The 22,134-nt window shown below is 33.2% G+C and overlaps 1 protein-coding gene across 1 annotated transcript in view; it reads left to right on the top strand.

The window, feature by feature from the left end:
- The window catches only part of LOC118059531 (uncharacterized), a 17,254-nt gene extending 2,909 nt beyond the window's left edge, over positions 1-14,345 (top strand). The window contains exons 4-10 of the mRNA XM_073404826.1: positions 11,681-11,976; positions 12,069-12,166; positions 12,554-12,619; positions 12,851-12,916; positions 13,083-13,142; positions 13,304-13,348; positions 13,728-14,345. Coding sequence (XP_073260927.1) covers positions 11,681-11,976; positions 12,069-12,166; positions 12,554-12,619; positions 12,851-12,916; positions 13,083-13,142; positions 13,304-13,348; positions 13,728-13,835 — 739 coding nt within the window. The 3' untranslated portion in view covers positions 13,836-14,345. The remainder of the gene's footprint in view (positions 1-11,680; positions 11,977-12,068; positions 12,167-12,553; positions 12,620-12,850; positions 12,917-13,082; positions 13,143-13,303; positions 13,349-13,727) is intronic.
- Positions 14,346-22,134: the final 7,789 nt, after the last annotated feature.

Raw genomic sequence — 22,134 nt, 5'->3', positions numbered from 1 at the left:
TCTGCGTCGCTTGTCGATTTTCTGTATCGGCAGCAGAATCACTCTTTTATCCCGGCCATCCATCCGTTTGGAGATGCCATTAGCCCGAAAGCTAATCAGTCCCTTTCATCTCGACAAATCCATTCGGACGCCATTAGCCAAAGCTAATCATTCTTTGTCCCGGCCATCCGTTTGGATGCCATTAGCCGAAGCTAATCACTCCTTTGTCGCCGGCCCATCCTTTCGGATGCCATTAGCCGAAGCTAATCATTCTTTTGTCCCGGCCATCCCTTCGGATGCCATTAGCCGAAGCTAATCATTTTTTTGTCCCGGCCATCCGTTCGGACGCCATTTAGCCGAAGCTAATCATTCTTTGTCCCGGCCAATCCGTTTGGATGCCATTAGCCGAAGCTAATCACTCTTTTGTCACCGGCCATCCATTCGGATGCCATTAGCCGAAGCTAATCAATCTTTAAATCAAACATTTAAGCGTTCATCAATCTAATATCGGTTCTAACAATATGATAGTACTCAAGTTAAAAATTCAAGATTCAACGTAAGAAAAGGGAAGGTGCAAGTCACCTACACTGCTCCACCTGTGGGTCGATCCTGTCTTGATGATGGTCCAATCCCGACCGCACCACCTAAGACATCAATAGTCACAAATCAGCACAGTTGCATTTATTTTATTTTTGAATCATACTCATCATCACACTTATTTCAAGAGTTCATATGTTCACATTCAAGTGTTCCATATTTTACACATATCAAACATGAGATTGTTACTAGCATTTAAGTCATTCCTGCCTAGGAGGCTTATTGTAGGAATTCGGCAGCGAGAACTGGTTCGCTGCGGTGCTGCCAGTTCGGCAGCGACCACTGTTTCGCTGGCGGGCAGCCAGTTCGGCAAGCGAAAACTGCATCGCTGTTGGTGCCGCAGTTTCGCTGCACAACGCACAACTTGGCAGCGAATATCAATTCGCTGCAGGAAGTTCAGTCGCGGCAGCGAAACATAATTTCGCTGCGCCACACACAAATCGGCAGTGAATATCAATTCGCTGCAGCATGTTCAGTTGCGGCAGCGAAACAGAATTTCGCTGCGCAACACACAAATCGGCAGCGAATATCAATTCGCTGCAGGAGGTTCCGTTGCGGCAGCGAAACAGAATTTCGCTGCGCAACACACAAATCGGCAGCGAATATCAATTCGCTGCAGGAGGTTCAGTTGCGGCAGCGAAACAGAATTTCGCTGCGCAACACACAAATCGGCAGCGAATATCAATTCGCTGCAGCATGTTCAGTTGCGGCAGCGAAACAGGATTTCGCTGCGCAACACACAAATCGGCAGCGAATATCAATTCGCTGCAGGAGGTTCAGTTGCGGCAGCGAAACAGAATCTCGCTGCGCAACACACAAATCGGCAGCGAATATCAATTCGCTGCAGCAGGTTCAGTTGCGGCAGCGAAACAGAATTTCGCTGCGCAACACACAAATCGGCAGCGAATATCAATTCGCTGCAGCAGGTTCAGTTGCGGCAGCGAAACAGAATTTCGCTGCGCAACACACAAATCGTCAGCGAATATCAATTCGCTGCAGCAGGTTCAGTTGCGGCAGCGAAACAGAATTTCGCTGCGCAACACACAAATCGGCAGCGAATATCAATTCGCTGCAGGAGGTTCCGTTCCTGCGGGCAGCGAAACAGAAATTTCGCAACTCGGAAACCATCAATTTCAGCACATAGTTCTTCAACAAAATTCAGCAATAACCATCACAGCAAAACACATTAAATTCCAGCACTAACATCACAGCAGAACACATTAAATTCCAGCAAGAACTTCACAGCAGAACACATTAAATTCCAGCACTAACATCACAGCAAGCGAACACATTAAATTCCAGCAAGAACATCACAGCAGAACACATTAAATTCCTGGAGCAACAATCATCACAACAGAACACATTAATTCCAGCAGCAACATCTCAACAGAACACATTTAATTTTCAGCACCAACATCACAGCAGAAACACATTCATTCCAGCAGAACACCACCACATGCATGCTGGCTTACCCATAGTTAAAGCCAGCTTCTACCATAATTGTTAGATGTTCTGAAATTGACTTTATTTCACTTCTGTTTGCTAGATCTCCTAGTTAATTTCAGTTTCCCCCATAGTTGGCTTAAGTCTTAGATTAATTTTTCTTAGGGCTTTTCTTCTTCATTTTCGTTTTTGATCTTAAGGGGAAGAGGAAAGGGAGTTCCATGACCCATACCTTCTGATTTTAACCAAGTTTGAGGAAGGTTTGACACTATTCTTTTCTCTTCAGCTGCTGGTTCTCCTCCTTCTTCTTCCTCTCACGTTTTCCAGCTCTCTTTTTCCTCTCCTCTATGCAGCTGCCCACTCCTCTCTCAAGTTCTCATCTCTCCCTCACAAGCTCACAAGACACTCTACTAGTTTGATTCACGTTTTTGATGTGAAAGGGGAAGGGAAGAATGACATGCAGCTGCTGGTTTGGGAAGAAGATGGGTCCTTCTCTCTCCCCTCTTTGTATTTATACTACCCATCAAATGAATTGGGTTGTTTGGGGGTGGGTTTAGGTGTGTCCTTATCCTTGTTTGGTTTATCTAAAACCAGTTTTTTACCCCTCCCTCCCAGCTATGCATCACTGTTGATTGAGAATTCGGCAGCCCAAAACTGCGTCGCTGCCGATTTCTGCATCGGCAGCGAAAACTGCGTCGCTGCCGATTTCTGCATCGGCAGCGAAAACTGCGTCGCTGCCCAATCCAGAATCGGCAGCGAAAACTGCGTCGCTGCCAAAACCAGAATCGGCAGCGAAAACTGCGTCGCTGCCGATTTCTGCATCGGCAGCGAAATCTGCGTCGCTGCCGATTTCTGCATCGGCAGCGAAAACTACGTTCATCACCATCTTTCTCTCTCTCTTTCTCTTTATATACATATATATATATAGACATATATATATTTTTGTTTGGGTGTTTACAATAACTATGAGTAGTAGTAGTAGTTATGGTGAAGGTGTTGATGTGGGTGTTAGTAATTCTAGTGTGAGTGGTGGAAATTCATATTATAATATGAGAAGTGATAAGTAAATATGATGATACTAAATAATTATAAGTTTAAACAATCATAACTTATTTTTCCAATCACACAAATTTTCAAATTAATATATTGAAATCAAAAGAATTTCTTTAACAAAACCTATTCATCAAAACAATTCTCAAACACAACTCCTATAGGACTTTAGGACTTTAATTAAACACTTTATATGTATCTCTAAACCATTCTTATCCAGCACATTGTCTCTCAATCATTAAAAAAAAAATTAATTTCCTAATCTTATTAAAATCTTCTAAATAAACCAATTCTCAACTCATTCAAACCCTAATTTGGATAAATATACAATAGATTATAGATTCAATTAAACATTTATTGCAACGAGAAATTTGTAAGAGCACACGCACATTCAATTATAGAATTTTAAACTCTAAGCAATTTCATTTATATGGAACTACATATTAAAATATCAAGTAACCCTTATACATAGTTTTAATTTTGAGGTTGTTTTTTAAGAAAAAATAAAAACAAACATAAAGAAACATAGAAAATTTTGAATTCTAAGCAAACCATTATGCATTTTTTGAACCTGCTTATCATATTCGTTCATTTGTTGTTGTTTTTTTTTTGGATTTCAAATCTCTTAGTTTTAAGAATTTTTTTAGAAATTTGTTCTTTATCTTATTTTTTTAAGTTTGGGTCCTAAAACTAACAATATTTAAGAGAATTTATTTTTTAAAATATTGACCCATGTGATAGTATGCCTTTAAGATTATTTATGATTGAGATTTAGTTTTTGTTTTTTTTTTAGTTGATGCATATGCTAATTTGAAAATATCTTTAGGTTTTAAAATGATTTTTTTCATATATGATGCCAAATATAATAGTGTTTAAGATTCGCTCAAAACCTTCTCCTTTTCCATCTTCTTAATTTTTCCCTTTCCCTTTTAATTTATTTAGTTTAGGGTGCGTTAATATATAATCCATGTTTTGTTGTTTAATGCATTATGTTTCATTTCTTTTTATCTATTTCCTATGATATTTTAAATGTTAAATTAGGTGTGAATAAGCCAAATACTAGTGTTATCTTTTTAATTTTAGTTTTTTTCTCCTTCGATATAAACAACAACGTCAACAAAAACAAATTAAAAAATTTTATTCTTTAACATATTTGATGTTGTAATCCTAAATCATAATCTAAATAATTACAGTATTGAATGATGGCCATTCGAAAGGGAGAAAAGAGAATTGTGAACTGATAATAAATTCTACACTAGTTAAAAAGTACAAAAAGAATTACGAACACATTTCCATCGAAGAAAATAATTTGCAATGCCTTTAATTCTAAAGAAGCCAAAAAGAAAAATATGAAAAATCTCAATTTAAAAAATAATATATATATATATATGCAATTAATTATTAACTAATAAAATATAATTTTTATCCCATATTAACACAACAACAAAAATTATTTCCTAGACTAGCACAGCTAGGAAAACAATTCCCACAATAACACACAAAATAATCATATTTTGGCATGAACCACCAACCAGTTATCTTTTTTTTTCTTCTTCTTTTATCATGACAATTAACAACATGCATGTCATCAAGTGTGTCAATATTATTAAGTATGTGTTGATGCAATCCAAACAAACACATTACCCAATCAAGACAATGCACCTTAACAATGACAAAACAGTGTATAAAGACCACCGTTATCCATAAATTTCCGTGCATAATGGATATGCACTTTTAATTAAATCGCCGATGTACGGTATTCATATGAAACTATAAAACATATACATTTATAACACTTATTACACTTATAACAAAAAAAATAAAGTTAAAAAAATGAATAACTTAGTTCACACATACCTAGTGATGTTCATGTTGAATTCAACCCATGAACTTAAGTATGATTTTGTGTATAACGCTTATGCCTTTTCCCAACCCAACTAACATGTTCAAGACAATTACATTGAAATTTTTTTTTTATTGAAATTTTAAATTTAACAATGTGTTCATAATTATTATTACCGAGCTCAATTGAAAGTTATCTTCCTGTAATTATATCGAGCATCTGATTTCTCTAAACATCAAGACGACTAATATGAAGATGCTCCCATGACCATAATTTTATATTTAGAATATAAAAAATTAGTTAATATTTAAATTAAACTATGTTTAATATTTAATAGGATATAATATCAAATTTTATTTGTAGAAATATTAATAAACATTTGCCAATTTGTTTCCCGTATAATCAATACCATATAATTCATTGATTTTTCTTACTAAATAAAACAATATACACACTAAATTTCATATCTAATTAATCTTCAATTAAAAAAAAAAATTCTAACCTAAACCCTAAAATTTTTTATCCTAAAAACCAAGTAAAATAACAACATATAGATGCTGTGAGTTAATGACCAGAAAAGGAAGCAACGGTTGAAAGAAAAAGAAAGGTCAAGTCTGTCATAGACATGAGAGGGAAAAGTTTTTTGTTCTGAAGACTTAGATGATGTTGCTTAAGTTGAGAGCATCGCATAAGGATGGAGAGGTAGTGGGGGGCAAAAAAAAGATTAGGGAAAAAAAAAAAGGGAAATTACAGAACTAATTAATTCAAAGGTCATGCTAATACTAAATGCACAACTAAGAGGTCACACGTATCTGTTTTGTTTTTATATTTTAAAAATATTTTAAAAAAAAAGTTAAAAAAAATTTATATTTCTTTTTGCTTCAAATTAATATTTTTTTAGTATTTTTAAATTATTGATATACTGAAATTAAAAATAATTTTTAAAAAATAATAAAAAATTTATTTTGATATATTTTTAAGTAAAAATACTTTAAAAATAATAGTAATTACTTTAAAAATAATATTAACGCGACCAATAATTACACATAATTGCATAATTTAGTACATACAAAATATAGGTTGTGAATATATTACATGCGCTGAATGTGTTATTGTACTGATAATTATTTTCATAAGTGTGTTAGTTTGAGAAATAAGTTTTTGAAATTTGGAAGAAAAAAAAATTAAGAGGAAGGACGAAGTAAAAGGAAGGGTACTTGATAATTGTCCAACCCAGACTGAACAACTGACCCATAGCTAGAATCCAGCAGAGACTTGACGTGTCACTACTGGATTGGCAAGTCCCAGTACTCTCCAGGTTGACCAAAGTTTTCCCGATTCTGAAAAGAAGATAAAGATACAATTATTTGTCACACATCCTGATTGGAAATTATTTACATCACTCAGGGTCTGTTTGGTATTGAGGTTGCTGTTGTGGTTGTGGTTTTAAAAAAATTATTTTATAAAAAGTACTTTTAGTTGAGGTTGGTTTAAAAAAATATATGTTTGGTTAAAACTGTGGTTGAAATTGAGGTTGAACAAAAAAGTAGTTTAATGTGTTTGGTAAAAAAATGATTTTCAAATTAAGGTTATAAAATAATTAAAATATATATATATATATTAATGATTTTTAATTTAAATATTTTAGATTTAATCACTGTTATTATATCATGAAATAAATAATATTGATATCAAATATTTTTTTATTCTTCCATTAAACTATGTGCAATGTCATTACATACAAAATCTATCCGACAAGGACTATATTTTTCATGGTTTCTTAAGCGCGAACAACAAAAACTGAATTTTTTATTACGTCATTAAGCGATCTCCTTTTAAGTTTTTGAATAAAACACAATTAAAATAAAATAAAAAACTGAATTTTTTTTATGTAGTGTTATTAAATAATATTAAATACTAGTTTTTCAAGTAAAGCATATTTTTTTTAAAAAAATTACAATTTTATTATGTACAAAATTCATTCGACAAGAACTATAGAAAAAATAATTTTTTGAGTGTGCAATAAAATTAAGTAAAATATTATCAGGAATAAAATTAAAATTACAATACGAGTAAATTTAATTCACCTTAAACTAATTTTTTTAAAAAATAATATTGTTCATGTTCACGTGAATAATGCGAGTAAAATCAATTAATTACACTAATTTTTTTTAAAAAAATAAATTCTTGCAATGTTTTTTTTTTTTAAAAAAAAAAAAAAAAAAAAAAAAAACTAAAACTGTAACAGTGCGAGTGAATTAATTCACTCGCACTGTTGCAACAGTGGAGCATGGCTCCACTGTTCACTGAACAGTGGAGCCACGCTCCACTGTTGCAACTTTTCTACCCTACGATTTTGCTGCTTCTCCCAAACCTGAGGCGCGGCTGAGAATTGGACGGGTCCCACCATTAAAAATCTGTTTTCTTTTGTTAACCAAACGGTATTTTGCGTGACTGCGGGTGAACCTCACCCGCAGCCACGTTACCAAACAGGCACTCAAGGTGTTAAATCCCCAACCACTGTAGAGTCGACACGTAGAAGAAAGTAGCTGCAAAACGCAGAGTGGAACCACACATGTTGATCTGAAATGTTGAAGGAAGTAGACATGGGAGCATTTGATTACGACACATAATGAAAGAATTATGTGTCGTGTTGTTTTTATCAAAGTACGAAGCAGCCTTTTTCCAGGGAGGGAAAGAGAGACCTTCGACAACTGATTCAGCTGTAGCCTCACCTGCGTGGTTCTTGTACTTGCCTTCTTTTTCATTAAAAAACAACTTTGGCCCATGATGAACAGTGCAATACTGTTCCATTAGTGTCCTTTTATCGCCTAGATTGACTGAGGTGCCCCGGCCCCTCGAGAAACTTGGCTGGCAATGAAGGCTGCAGGTTTTCCAGGCTTCAGTCACACAGCGAGGCCTTTTCAGAGGCTACGCTTAGCCTGAACCTGAGGGTTCTTCGTACTCTTTCTTACTGTTGGGATTCAATGTGAGTGAGATAGTGAATGTGAATCCCATCACTAATTCGGAGAGCATCTAATCATCCTGGCGGAAGAAGCTCCGATCTCAATATTGATGATGCAAGATAGAATAATTTATGTTTTAATTTAATTGCTCCAGTTTGGATGGATCAACAGCTTATCCCTGTAGCTCTTAGGACAAACAATTAGACCATTTATTTCTATATTTAGTCCCTCGTGATCAGTGCTTTTAGATGTTGTCTTAATAGTTAGTTCTTGAGCCAGGATTTCATCTTGAATCTTCAGTTTTCTATAGGAGATATTTGTCAAACACCTGGTAGGCATCTTCAATAATTGTTAAAGATATCACTTGGAGTGGAAATAGAAATTTAGGGTCGAGGGTGCACATACATGTTTTTTTTTTCAGGGGTGCAAACGTGCTTTTTTCTATAGAACAAGCTTTAAATGGAAGGATATAATTATAATTTTTTAAAATATTAGGATGGGAAGGTAAATTTGTTTCAAATTTTAGTTATGCCCCCACTCACATCACTATCTTTTATCAATTATCATCAGTAACCTCTCCACCATATCGTGGAAAAGAATCACACAGTCCCACTTAATCAACCAGCTACTCCAGCAAAATCCACACATAAAAAATGAATTTATATATTAAAAAAAACAAGAAAACAACGACAACAACAAAACTTCTATTGCAAAATCCAAACTAATTAGGTCAGCATAAATAATTTTTAAAAAATATAATTGAAAAATACTGCAGTTGACTGGAAATTATGATATTTAAAAAAATTATTGTTGGACTTTATAGTATTTTAATTTTCACAATCAACGAACATGAAAGAAAAAGAAAAAAAATAAACAAATAAAATTTCAAGTCATAACAAATTTCTGATAAAGACACTTTTTTATTATTAAAAAGGGATTTTTTATACTAATTCATGAACATTAAACAAAGTTAGTGTCTAGAGTGAGCCACCCGTCATTTTTGTATACATACCGTCATTCTTAAGATACTAATTAATTTCTCTTATTGAATCTCAATTAAAAAAAAATTGAAGATTGCTGGGGTGTTAACATATCTTTAATTTATATTATATCGAGAGGAAGAAAAAAGCAATCGAGAGGAAGAAAAAAGCAAAGGTTAAAAAAAGCCAGACGGCTAGGGTCATTTTGCATCGTTCATTTTTTTTTTAATAAAAAGCAGGAATATTCAACTGTAAGCATAGTTTTAAAATCCGGTCTAATTAAGGTTTGAGTTTCAGATTTTGATTGGGTTAAATTTTTTTTTTTAAAATTAAAATAACATTGTTTTAGTAAAAAAAATTAAAAATTAATGGATTTACGGTCAAGTCTTGCTAGGTTAATTGAGTCATCGAGTTAACTAGATCACATTAATTTTTTTTTATTTTTTTTAATTCAGTCCCGTTTCAGTTTTGAATTAACAGGATTTTGAATTGACCCGCTAGATGTAGCTCGGCTAGCTTGCTCCTTTTTTCTCCGCTTCAATCTCGACAAAATAAGATGTGATCCTTAGACAGCATGAATTTTTTTTTTATTATTGTTAGAATATGAACAACCAATGAATTTCTCTTTACTATTTATTATTTTTTAATGTCTCTTTCTTCTATGTCAAATCCAGGGGTATAAATAAAGACATAATTCTTTGAAAAGGCGATGATCAGCATTTTCCCCTGAAATGAAAAATTCAAGCCCTTTTTTTTTTTTTTTAATAAAATCAAGCGTCAATCAACATTCAGATTGTTTTTTTATTTATTTATAAGAACCCCAAATCAAGTTTTATCAAAACAAACTATCAAGCCAATATTGAATCAAGTTTATCAAAAATGATTTTCACATAAGATTTTTTTTTCTCATGAATATTGCATGATAATTGCGTTATTGCTCATCTAGTATTTCTTCATTTTATCCATTCATCTTTCCTATTAAATAAGTTAAGCCTATGTTTGGTTTCCAATCACACATAGCATAAGATCTTGAATTCCAAACATTTTGTTGGCTTTTTTTGTTCACAAAATGTAAACTTCCCTTCTGAAATAACTTTCCCAAGTGAAATATTAAAACCAATATATTGTAAACAGTAAGGATATATTCGTTACTACAATATTAAAATCAATATATTATGAGCAATACTAAATTTTCTTCTTATCCTTTATCATTGTTGCTGTTTCTCATTAAATTGTAGCCAAGTGTGTCATATTTTTATGATATATTTAAACCGGACGTTTGGAGATGGGAAAACATTGAACACCACTCTTAGATCTCAGATATTTTTTCACCTTCCTCAACTTCCTATGGTGTTTGCTTGCTTGTATGGTGTGAGACTGTGTGTAGACTCAGACAGCACAAACGCGTGAGGACTTTGTTAGCTCCCACCATGACCGAGTGACCATTACTTTCCTTCCTTTATGATTCACATGTAGCCCCTTGCTTTTCTTTTTATTACATTCCCATAATCATTTCCTATTCTATAGATTTTTCTACACTAAAGCTTTTGTAAAGAAAAACTAACATCGTTCATTCATGCGCTTTTGACCAAATTTTCCTTTTCCTTGTTAGTGTTGTCCCCATGCTCCCACTGAGATGACCTCTTTTGCTCTTATAAACGAAGTGAAAAGTGAACTTTCCTTGGTGAGATAGGTTTTTTTTTTTGGCTATTTTGATTTGCATGCTTTAATTTTTTTTCTTTGATTATCCTTTCTGTTAATTCTAAATGATCTCTCTGCTTTTCAGGCTTTATCCAAGTGTTTAGTTTCCTGGTTTTCTCAAGAAATTATTGTTCCCGGTTCGGTTGGTTTTTTAGACATAAACCGGACCGAACCAGACTGCGAACACCCCAAGCTCAATAGATCCTAATATTTTGTCACCAAAGAAAGAAAGTGATAATGTATTCAGTTCATCCATCCATACGGCCAGAGCTTAATTTGCCGATGGACTCTCCTCTTGTGAACAAGTTTATACATTGTGCCAAGGAGGTTGCAGATGGTAATCTGGAACTTGCAGATTTTCTTTTCTGCGAAATGGAAGACCTGATGGTTGCTGAAACCAGTGAAGTAACTAAAAAGGTTGTTAAATACTTTGCTGAAGGTCTTGTTCGGAGAGTCCATGGAGTATATCCTCGAAATCCTATGCCGCTAATTCCATTAGGCGCAAAGCTGTACAAAACCTATGATAATGAAAATTCTCCTTTTTACATTTTTGCTAGCATCACCACCGAGCATGGCATTCTGGAGGCCTTACCTATTGGAAGCTCGAAACCGTTCAACTTTATTGACTTTTCCATCATGGCAGGTCCCTGGTATTGGAATCGTTGGATGGTGCGATATGCAGGCTTGATTGGTCCGGCAACACTTCTCCGGCTAACTAGTATCCGTCCAAAACTGTCCGAAAACGATGAGTATCTCCAAGAAAGTCAACGGAAATTTGCTGAATTTGCCCGATGTTTGGGAGTGGATTTTGATCATAGAGAATTGGTTGCTGAAAATGTGACTGATATAACAGAATCTGTGCTGAAAATTAGAAGGTCAAGCGAGGGTGAGTTTATAGTTGTGAGATGGGCATTTGAACTCCACAAATTGCTTGCACTGGAAGGAGCGATCGAGAAAGTGTTGTCAAAACTGAGGGACTTAAAACCTGATATCATGATAGTCATTGAACAGGAAGCAAACCATAACTGTTCAGATTTCTTCACTCGGCTCACTTCATCATTTGAATACTACTACAGTGTATTTGAATCTTTAGAGCGTTTTACGGAACAACCATGTACCAGGATGTTACTGGAGAAGCAATTGAAATGGCAGATTAATAACGTGGTTGCAACCAGGGGCATTGACCGCATAGAGCGGCATGAGACCTTGACTTGTTGGAAAGAACGGCTGCGTCAAGCTGGGTTTCAATCAGTTCAGCTATGGTCCAGTAAGTTGAAAGACTGTTCTTTGACTGACTTTCCTGAGTTCAGAATAGTTCAAAACAATGGCTTTCCTACGTTATGCTTGCCCAATCGTCCTGTAGCAGTCGTGTCAGTTTGGAAACCTGATAATCGAACTCAACTGATCAACAATATTGGTACTGATCATTCTTGATCTTACTCCACCCCTGCTTCTTGTTAGTCTTCTTATGGGGTAATTGTTACTATAAATTTTTGTTTTGGTGACCAGGAGGCAAGAGAATGATCGACGATCTTCATTATCCTGTCACTATACAAGACAGAGGCAAATCTCCAATTGGGACATGTGGGCTCGAAACAATCTGCGAAGTAAGTATTCTTAGACTCTACACTACAGAGGTATCATTCTATTTTTTGTCTATTTAATCGGTTTGATTAATTTTCCTCAAATTTTTCTAGAAATCCCCTTTGCTCTTCTTCACATGTGTATAGCTCTCAATTTAGAAACAAGGCCCGTAGATGAAAGAAAAATCATGAACTAACAGGTATTGTTAGAAGAAGTTGATTGGAATTATTGGAACCTTATATAGGAGATTGATCGAGAAAAACTAGCATTTGGGGGGTTGATTGATAATGTACAAATTAATCTTAGGGGATGGAATTAAAACCAATCATCAAAACATTGATAATTTTTATCAGAATCTTATACACTGCTTTACAGTTTACTAATAATAATATTTCTTACAACTCATTCAGGGAAGGAAGGAGAAGCTAGGTGAAAAAATCACAACTATTCAGGGTCTGGTTTGCCCTTTTGGAAAGGTGAACGAACATTGAATCCTTCGCTTCTTAATCCATAAACTAAACAGAAGGAATTATAAACAGAGATTTTTTATCTTTCCTGTTTATAAAGTACATGAAGTTGTTCTTTTAAATTTTACACTAACCTGACTCCTCTCTCTCTCATTCTTCATCTAGTCATTTGGCTCAAATTTAACTTATAGGAGATAAAGAAGATGACTTGGGGTGTGTTGATGTGTTCCACTTTTGCAGACGGAAACAGCTTCTGTCCTGTTCGAATGTATTGAGTATATCCGTTTCCTTCACGAACAAATTCAGGTGGATATTTTTCCATATTCTTATACTCTTTGCAACCAAGTTATAATTAGCGAGAAGCATGAAGTTAAAATATTGAATTACTCATGCCCTTTCTCGTGAATATTTGGTCATGGAAGTTATAAATCTTATTTTTCTATGGTCTCCCTCACCCCCTTGATTGTTTTAGATTCTTAGCTCTCCTTACTTGGGCACTGCATCATCAAGCATGAGGATCCAACAAAAGTCTGTAAGTGTCTATATATAGCGAATTTTTACTTCATTTCCTAATGCTAGACTAAGATTTCTCTGTGAGCATGCGTATGAGGAACCTAAAGCAGTTGTGGCTAATTGTATTTAGTAACAAATAAAATACCGTTAACTAATGCAGAGAGATCAATTTTGTTTTAGGTTCATGGAGAAAGAAATTGTGCATTTCTTGAACACCCAGTTCAGGTATTGCTTTACTTTATCCATCACCTCCATAAAAAGCAACTGTGAAGGTTTCTTACACAACACACACAACACACACACACACACACACACACCCAATAATGACAACTGTCTGAAAAGAGAAGGATTGCCCAACCACTAGCCAGTTTTCTTTTCCTGCAAAAATTTGTTAATATACAAATGTTATTAAGTCTTTCGTTTGACTAAATGTGCTTTAATACGACACCTTTTGGTGTTTATTAATGTTAACAACCATCATGATTACATTAACCAGTACCTAATCTTAAAATTGTTTTTGTACAGAAGTTGGAAAGTAAAAATAGCCTTAAATAGTAGCACCTCAGCTCTCTTTATTGATTACATTTAATAACGTGTGTATCAGGATAGCCAAGATAAGGCGAAGGACTTGAGGAGTAGAGGGCTGTGCTTGGTTTCTGTCTCTCACTCGGTTGTCCAAATGGGACAGAATAATATCGGGGGTGGGTTTTGATCGAGCATGCAAAATCCTAAGGTTGATCGGAATTTTAATGAATGATGAAATGTAGTATAACATTATGAGTAGTCTTTCGACAGCAACATCTTAATTAAGATTATGATGTCCATCAATTATTTCTGTGCATCCTTTAGTTTCGAAAGAGTTCTTGTTGATCTCTCAATACAGTATCAAAAAACTGATTTTTACCACGCAAACACAAAGTTGAATTCAACATGTAAGCAGAGTCATCCTCATCACTCTGTTACAACTTTAGATACCCAACTAGTTCACGATCATAAATGTAAAAAAGCAGCCAAATAAGATACTCCATGGATAAAATGGTAAGGCTTATGAATCAAACACAGCTTAGGAACTTTCACTAAAATGAAAATAATATTATTCCATAATCTCAAAGAATTTTTAAGGGAATCATTAAATTATCACCGAAGGATGAAGAGTTACAATCTTTCATCAACAAAAAATTAAATTTTAGAATGAAAAGGACATAATAAAGTCTCCACCTCTCATTAATGAAAAATACATGAAGAAAGAACGTAATCCAATTCAGAGACGAGAGCAAGCATTACACCTCTGCTGTGTGCGTGTGGAAGATTTCGTCTCTGCTTTGAAATGGGAAGTGGAACAGAGGAGTCTAAAAATGGGTCAAATTCAATTCCCTTTACGGGCTTTGGAGGAATGGGCCTTGCCTGATGATAGCTTAATTATACTAAACAACGTTGTTTTGAATACAGCCAGTCTTCTAACGGTCAAAAGTTTTGATTTCCATCGAATATAAAGCCAAACCGAACCCTCTCTCTCCGAATCTTCTTCATCTTTTACACTTTGGGTCTTCAAATTTCTCTCAAACAAAACCCTCACCGTGTCTTAAGGCAGAGCATGGAGAGAAAGATTATAGGAATCAAGCTTCCCTTCTAAGGTATGACAACTTAAATATTTCAGGGCATTAATGAAAGAAATCTGACACTAAAACTCCTAAGATCCTTCCATGTAGTAGTAGTGTGGATAATGCCACTTGCTACTCAGGAACATTTTCAATTTCTTGAAATATTGTCAGGATTGACAGAGAGTGACCTTATGGCAAATGTAAAACCACTACCACAGTAAACATTCAGGGAGGCTTCTTTCTTCTGAATATCAGGGCTTAGACTGACTGTTTGATGGATAGTTTGATCATTTGTATTCCCCAGGCCAAGTTGACCGTGTTCACCCCAACCCCATCTCTTTATTTCTCCATTCACTGTGAACAAAAATTTACAATGTCATCAACAAAATGAAATGACACAATGACTCGGTAAAGAAAAAGAAGATGGGTAGCAATTCATAGTAAATAAGCTTGCCTGTCACTAAAGCAGAGTGCCAGTATTCTATTGTGGTAGCACTTGGAAGTAGTCGGAAAACAATTTCGAGTTTGTATAATATTGTGGTAGAATTGTTTTTTAAAATAGTTTTTTTTTTTCTCATAGAGAGAGGGAGTTTGCTTTCCTTTTCTTGAACAGTTAAAGGAGCATTGGGTTGGGCACAAAGCAAAGAAGAGATGCTAGATAATGAAGAAAGCAGTTTACAGGGGAAGAAACTTTAAATTAATTGCCTTTTCTTTTCTTCATAGACAGAGTTCGCTTTCTGTTTTAGGGAAGGGACACCGAACATCATTGCAGTGAGAAGTATCTTCAGACCGAATTTCCGGGAATACGATGTTCGAGCACTGAACTATCAGAGTAGGACATAATTTCAACTAATTCTTTGTTTCATTTTAAATCAGCCTGGACAAATAAATGGATTAACATGTGAAGTATCAGAGTAGGCTGGCTAATGGATGCCCGTATTAAGCTCTGTTTCTTGGCACCTCCCTTGTCTAGAGCCTCTCATCTTGGACCTGCTAATTTTCCATAGAAAAGCCTGTGTGTAATTAAGAGCTGCTTGAGCTACAGAAATCCCAAGGGAAAAAAAGAACAGTTTTTGAAAACATTGAGTAAGTTTGTACGTAAGCATTACGGCTTTATGCAGGTGGAAAACGAGAACTTGAAATGTCATCATAAGCACATGATGATGTTATGGCTCGTCCTTCAAGGCAATTTTTTCAATACATGCAAAATGAAGCCCAGCACTGTTGCCAGTAGGATATAAAAGAGAAGGGAGTGGTGGTAAACTGACAATTTCTTTCCTTCTTTCTTGGGAAACCTCAATTTAGCCCCTGATATATTACCTTATTATTAATTAAATCCCCAAACCCTGGATTTTATCAATTTAATCCCAAACATTAGACAAATCAATTATCGATCTATCCCATGGTAGAGACAACTAAAAATATTTAGTCCGTTTTGCATGTGATTTTCACATGCTTGGTCTTCCTTTTCATTTATGACGTCAAAATATGTTATAAGGAATAAATTTAATGGAAAATCATAAAAAGTCTCTCTCTACCTGACTAGCTTGCATGAAAGGAAAAGTAAAGATATTCCTTTTCTTTTACACTAAAATATCTTTTAAAACAAATTCTGAGTTATTTTTTTTCACTTTATATTTAAAATTACTTAACAAGCACGTATAAATTACATAAAAATACCTTAAGTGATCATGGACAACAAATAATAGATGGCGTGTTACACTGTTTAATTTCAATTGCATTTGTTGAAAAAATTTGATAAAAATAAAAGGTTTTGGATTATTAAATAAATTATATGCTAAATAAAACATGCATGTTTGATGGAGGTTGATCATCAGCATCATATTTTTTATCCTCTTCAAACTCGCCATTTCCCTTTCGTGGAGTTGATTTTAATTCGCTAGACGAGATCTCAACAACTCAAGCTCTTGTTCTTTAATGGCCACGATATTTTAGATGCCGTAAGTCTTGCAAGGTTTCTAGATATCCAATACTAATGATTACTTAGCATGACCAGGGAGGAGAAAAAAACAGAAAATTTAATTAAATTAAGAAAATTAAAAAAGTTAATTGAAAAAATTCAACCGAGAAAAATAAATCAAAATTAATTAATTAAAAAAATTCCAATATAGTTATGTTTTGATTTCAAAATTCTAAAAATCTAATGAAACCAAACCGGTTTCAATCAATTTAAAAATAATAATATAAATACTAGATTTTTATTCAAACCAAAAAGTAGCCCCCCAGCCAGCCGGATAGTTTCTCATTTCTCGTCTGTGTTTTTACCTCCTCTATCCTGTGTCTACCAAAGCCATCTCTGCTGGCAAATAATTAATTACTAGCCATTCCCTTCTCTTCTCTTCCACTCTTTTTATTATTATTATTATGATTATTATTTGCTGGTGAGTTTTCCACTCCTTCCCTGGCACTAAAGAAAGCAGTTTACAAGGATGAAGAAACTTTAAATTAATTGCGTTTTCTTTTCTTCATGACAGAGTTCGCTTTCTGTTTTAGGGAAAGAACACTGAGCATCAGTGCAGTAATGAGTCGTATCTTTTGACTTTATTTCTGGGAATACGATGTTCCTTTTTCCTTAAGAATTAATCACAATGTTCCTTTTTTACTTCAATTTCTCAGTAGCTAGGCCTACAGATAATAATTTATTTGAAAGAGATAGAACTAATAAAGTGATTGAGAGTGAAAAACAGGGGTGAAAGTGCCACTCTTCTGGCCCCTGTACTTGGACATGTCACTCCACAAACTTTGTCAAGAGGATTATCAACCTCACATTAAACTCTATCCTCCTATAAAACAGAATTATACCTCTGTATATAAACCTCACATTTCATTGGATTCGGGCAGCAAAAATCGATTTCTCTCAATAGACCTTGAAAATTGTTGTAGCATGTCTATCCTCCAAACTTGTTTGAGTCTCATTACCTTCTTGAGATCATAAGCTTGCGAGGTGCAAATGACATCAAAATATGTTGTAGAGATAGCATCATCAGATTGTGCTAGCAAACTTCTTGGAAGTGAATCAATTCCTTGCTGTGGATTTGATGCTGTTAAAGAAAATCTCAATTGCTCAACCTGTTGCTTTTCAAGCTGAAGCATACGCTTAAGCACTCGCTCTTCACGCTCGTGCTCTCGCTTTTTACGCTCAAGATCTCGCTCTGTATCAGCCATAATCTTTTCCAGTTCTTTCAACCTCTTCAAAATAGCAACATTGTTAACTCGACATTAGTTATTAACAAATAATTGATTAATCAATGCAAATTATTCTTATTTAAAAATAGAAATTAGAAGTGTCATGAATTTCAATTTAATTTCTCGTTTTAATAAATATAGAGGTAATTTGACTAATTTCCTGATACTAATTGATTAAAACTTGCTACCAAATTAAGTACAATCTTGCTTTCAATGCATGCATGCTGTTTGGAGTAGGCAAGTTAAGTGCAACCTTGAGTAAGGGGTGTTTCTGAGTGTTATAATAGTAGTTTTTTTAAAATGTTTTTTATTTGAAGATAGATTGAAATAATTTTATTTTTTTAAAAAAAATTATTTTTGATATCTTCAAATAAAAAACATTTTAAAAAACTACTATTATAACACTCAGAAACACCCCTTACTCAAGGTTGCACTTAACTTGCCTACTCCAAACAGCAATGCATGCATTGAAAGCAAGATTGTACTTAATTTGGTAGCAAGTTTTAATCAATTAGTATCAGGAAATTAGTCAAATTACCTCTATATTTATTTAAAACGAGAAATTAAATTGAAATTCATGACACTTCTAAATTTCTATTTTTTTAAATAAGAATAATTTGCATTGATTAAAATGATCTAGAAATATATAAAAAAATTATTTAAAGTAAAGAAAAAAATAAAAAAAAAATTAAATTTTTTGAAAAATATTTTTAAATCGCAAAAATAAACAAGGTTTAAATAAAAGAATGTGTGGTGTAAAAACTTGGGCAACACTAGATAAAGAAAATGTACATAAGGTATTTCTGAAAATAAAACAACACAACGTGAAAATCAAAAATAGCTTATAATATTAAGATTATTAGTTAGACAGACTATTAAAGACATTGAATTTAGCGGAAGAGAAAGAGTGAAAAAGTGCAAAGTATGGAAAATTAACATGTCATCAATTTGTCTTTTCCTTCAGGAAAAAAAAAAGAAAAAACCTCGTACGATAATATTAAATAAAAAATACTAAAAAGACACAAGTGATTTATCACATTGTTTTTTACTCTTTCATCTTTATTAAAAAAAAATATTATGTTTGCAATAAGAGTTACGTACAATTATTCTTTACCAAAAATGCATTAGTTATTATAAAATTTATTAAGGACAAAATGGTCCAGACATGTATCTTTTGCTACAGTATCATAACTGATTTGCACATGAAAACAAGAAAAATAAGGCTTTGGGCAAGCGGCTCTTTTATTCTTTTGCAAAAACAAAAAACAAGGTTTAAAAAGTATTGAGATGGAAGTGGAACATACCTCATCGGGACTTGACCCTGACATGGCTGCAATATCTTTCTCATATTTGTCTCTAGCCTTGGAATATTCTTCTTCCTCCTCCTTGTGATATTAATTGAATTTATTATCAGATATTCAAGTAGTCATCCGTTAATAAAAACAAGTATCTAATATTAATTATTTATTCCAAATTTTTCTTAGACGCAAAGGCATCAATATTACAAAAAATATATATTAAAAAGACAACAGTGATTTATTGTGCTTCCAGACATATTGTTTTTACTCTTTTACCTTTATGAAAAAAATGGTTATGCTTGTAATTAGAGGTACAATTACCTTTTTTACCAAAGAATGCATTAGTCATTATAAAATTTATCAAGGACAAAATGATACGTATATATTTCTTTTACTACAGTGTAATGACTTATTTGTCCTTGAAAGCAAGAAAAATTACATTATATTTCTTTTAGCATATCTTGGCACTTGATTTTTATATATGATTTGGTTTTTCATTTTTTTAATTGAAATATATTTGGTTTTAAATAATTTATTGAGTTATTTTTTTTATTTCATACCCTATTTTTGTATTAGATTTTATTTTTATTCTTTTAATTATGGTGTGTTTGGTCTTGAATTCTTGATTAAATTAATTTGTCTTTGAATTTTATCCCTTGATATTTTTTTTTATAAAATATGATCCTCACTTTTTTATTGTTAATTGTAGTTGTTCTTATCCTTTTATTTAAATATTTGATTAATTTATGCAAATTATTCTTATTTTAAAAATAAAAATTAGAAGTCTCATAAATTTTCAATTAAAATTTCTCGTTTCAATAAATATAGAGGTAATCTGACTAATTTTCTGATATTAATCGATTAAAACTTGTTATCAAATTAAGTACAATCTTGTTTTACATGCATGCATGCTGTTTGAAGTATGCAAATTAAGTGCAACCTTGTTTAAATAAAAGAATGTGGAGTGTAAAAACTTATGCAACACTAGATAAAGAAAATGTACTATTAGAAAATAAAACAACAGAACGTGAATATCAAAAATAGCTTATAATATTAAGATTATTAGTTAGACGACAGATTAGTAAAGACCTTTGACATTGAATTTAGCGGAAGAGAAGAGTGGCAAAGTGCAAAGCATGGAAAATTAACAGGTCATCAATTTGTCTTTTCCTTCGAAAAAAAAAGAGAGAGAAAACCTCGTACGATAATATTAAATACAAAAATACTAAAAAGACACATGTGATTTATCACATTGTTTTTACTCTTTCATCTTTCTTAAAAAAAAATATTATGTTTTGCAATTAAGAGGTACGTACCATTATCTTTTATCAAAAAATGCATTAGTTATTATAAAAATTATTAAGGATAAAATGGTCCAGACATGTATCTTTTGCTATAGTGTCATAACTGATTTGCACTTAAAAACAAGAAAAATAAGGCTTTAAGCAAGGGGCTCTTTTATCTTTTGCAAAAACAAAAACAAGATATTAAAATATTGAAATGGAAGTGGAACATACCTCATTCGGGCGTGACCCGGCTATAATACCTTCCAAATATTTGCCTCTAGCCATGTGATATTCTCCATCCTTCTCCTTTTTTGTTTTTATTGAAGATGCGATGAAACATTTATTCAATTTATTGTCAAAAATTCAAGTAGTCTTCGGTTAATAAAAGCAAATATATAATATTAATCATTTATTCCAAATTCTTCTTTGACATGAGGACATCAATATTGACTAGACTCATTAATAATCCGAGGATCATAAATGATAATGAATTTTTGAGCTATAATTAATGTCATAAGAACACTTTGGTGTTAATTAAATTAGGCTTCAGGAAAAGGGTTCTTTTATCTTTGGCAAAAACAACGTGTTTACATTCATACCCTTAAAGGACAAAAGAAAAATAGCTTGGGCAGAAGGGCTTCTCAGTCTTTACAATTTTTTTAAACGGCAAAATTACAATATAACAAGTAGAGATTTGCCGGAAACATAGAATTAGTATATAACCTCTTACCACATCCAAACCGTTTTAAATTAAATGACATCCAATTAAAATCATTTTATTAATAAAATGAAGAAAAAGAAATGAAAACATTCAAATGGAATTTCCAAAATAATGAATATAACAAACATATATAAATTAAAATAATCTGATTTGTTATTTTATTCTGACACCTAAAGAAATAGAATATACTTGAAAAGAATTTTTGGTATACTTATCGGTGCAGGTGTCACATTGCCTTCATATTCGGGCTGTACGGTTCGTACGGTCCGTTCAGGCATTCCAGCCGCCAAGTAAGACTGGAACTAATATCATAACACATGGTATTTAGCAAGCTATTGAGATGATGTATTATTTTCTTTTATTTTCTCAAGAATTGAAGCTCATATATACCGGGATTGATTTAAATGTATTTGAAGTAGAAATTTGATTTGGCAGCATATAAACAAGTAGAGTTTGACCGTATACATAGAATTAGTATAACCTCTTAACCATCATCCAACCGTTTTAAATTAATTGACATCCAATTAAAATCACTTTATTAAAAAAATGAAGAAAACGAAATGAAAACATTCAAGTGGAATTTCCAAAATAATGAATTAAACAAACATATATAAATTGAAATAATCTGATTTGTTATTTATTCTGACATCTAGAAAAATGCAGTATCTATCTACGTACTTGAGAAGGATTTTTGGTATACTTACCATAAACATTTCTGAACGAGTGTCTGATTCATGATATTCGTACTGTGCGCTCAAGCCAAGATGTAGCATGAGAAGGGAGACATGAGTGAGTAACTCTCCACCTCTTCTCAGTTGTTGAGTATGTTCTTTCCATGGACAATGAGCTGCTGCATAAGCAACCATTTCTACCCAAACTTCATTTATCATCCACCATC

Source organism: Populus alba, chromosome 15, assembly GCF_005239225.2.
Source record: "Populus alba chromosome 15, ASM523922v2, whole genome shotgun sequence".
Lineage (NCBI taxonomy): Eukaryota > Viridiplantae > Streptophyta > Magnoliopsida > Malpighiales > Salicaceae > Populus > Populus alba.
The sequence above is the reverse complement of the archived record's forward strand: the minus strand, read 5'-3'. Positions and strand labels throughout refer to the sequence as shown.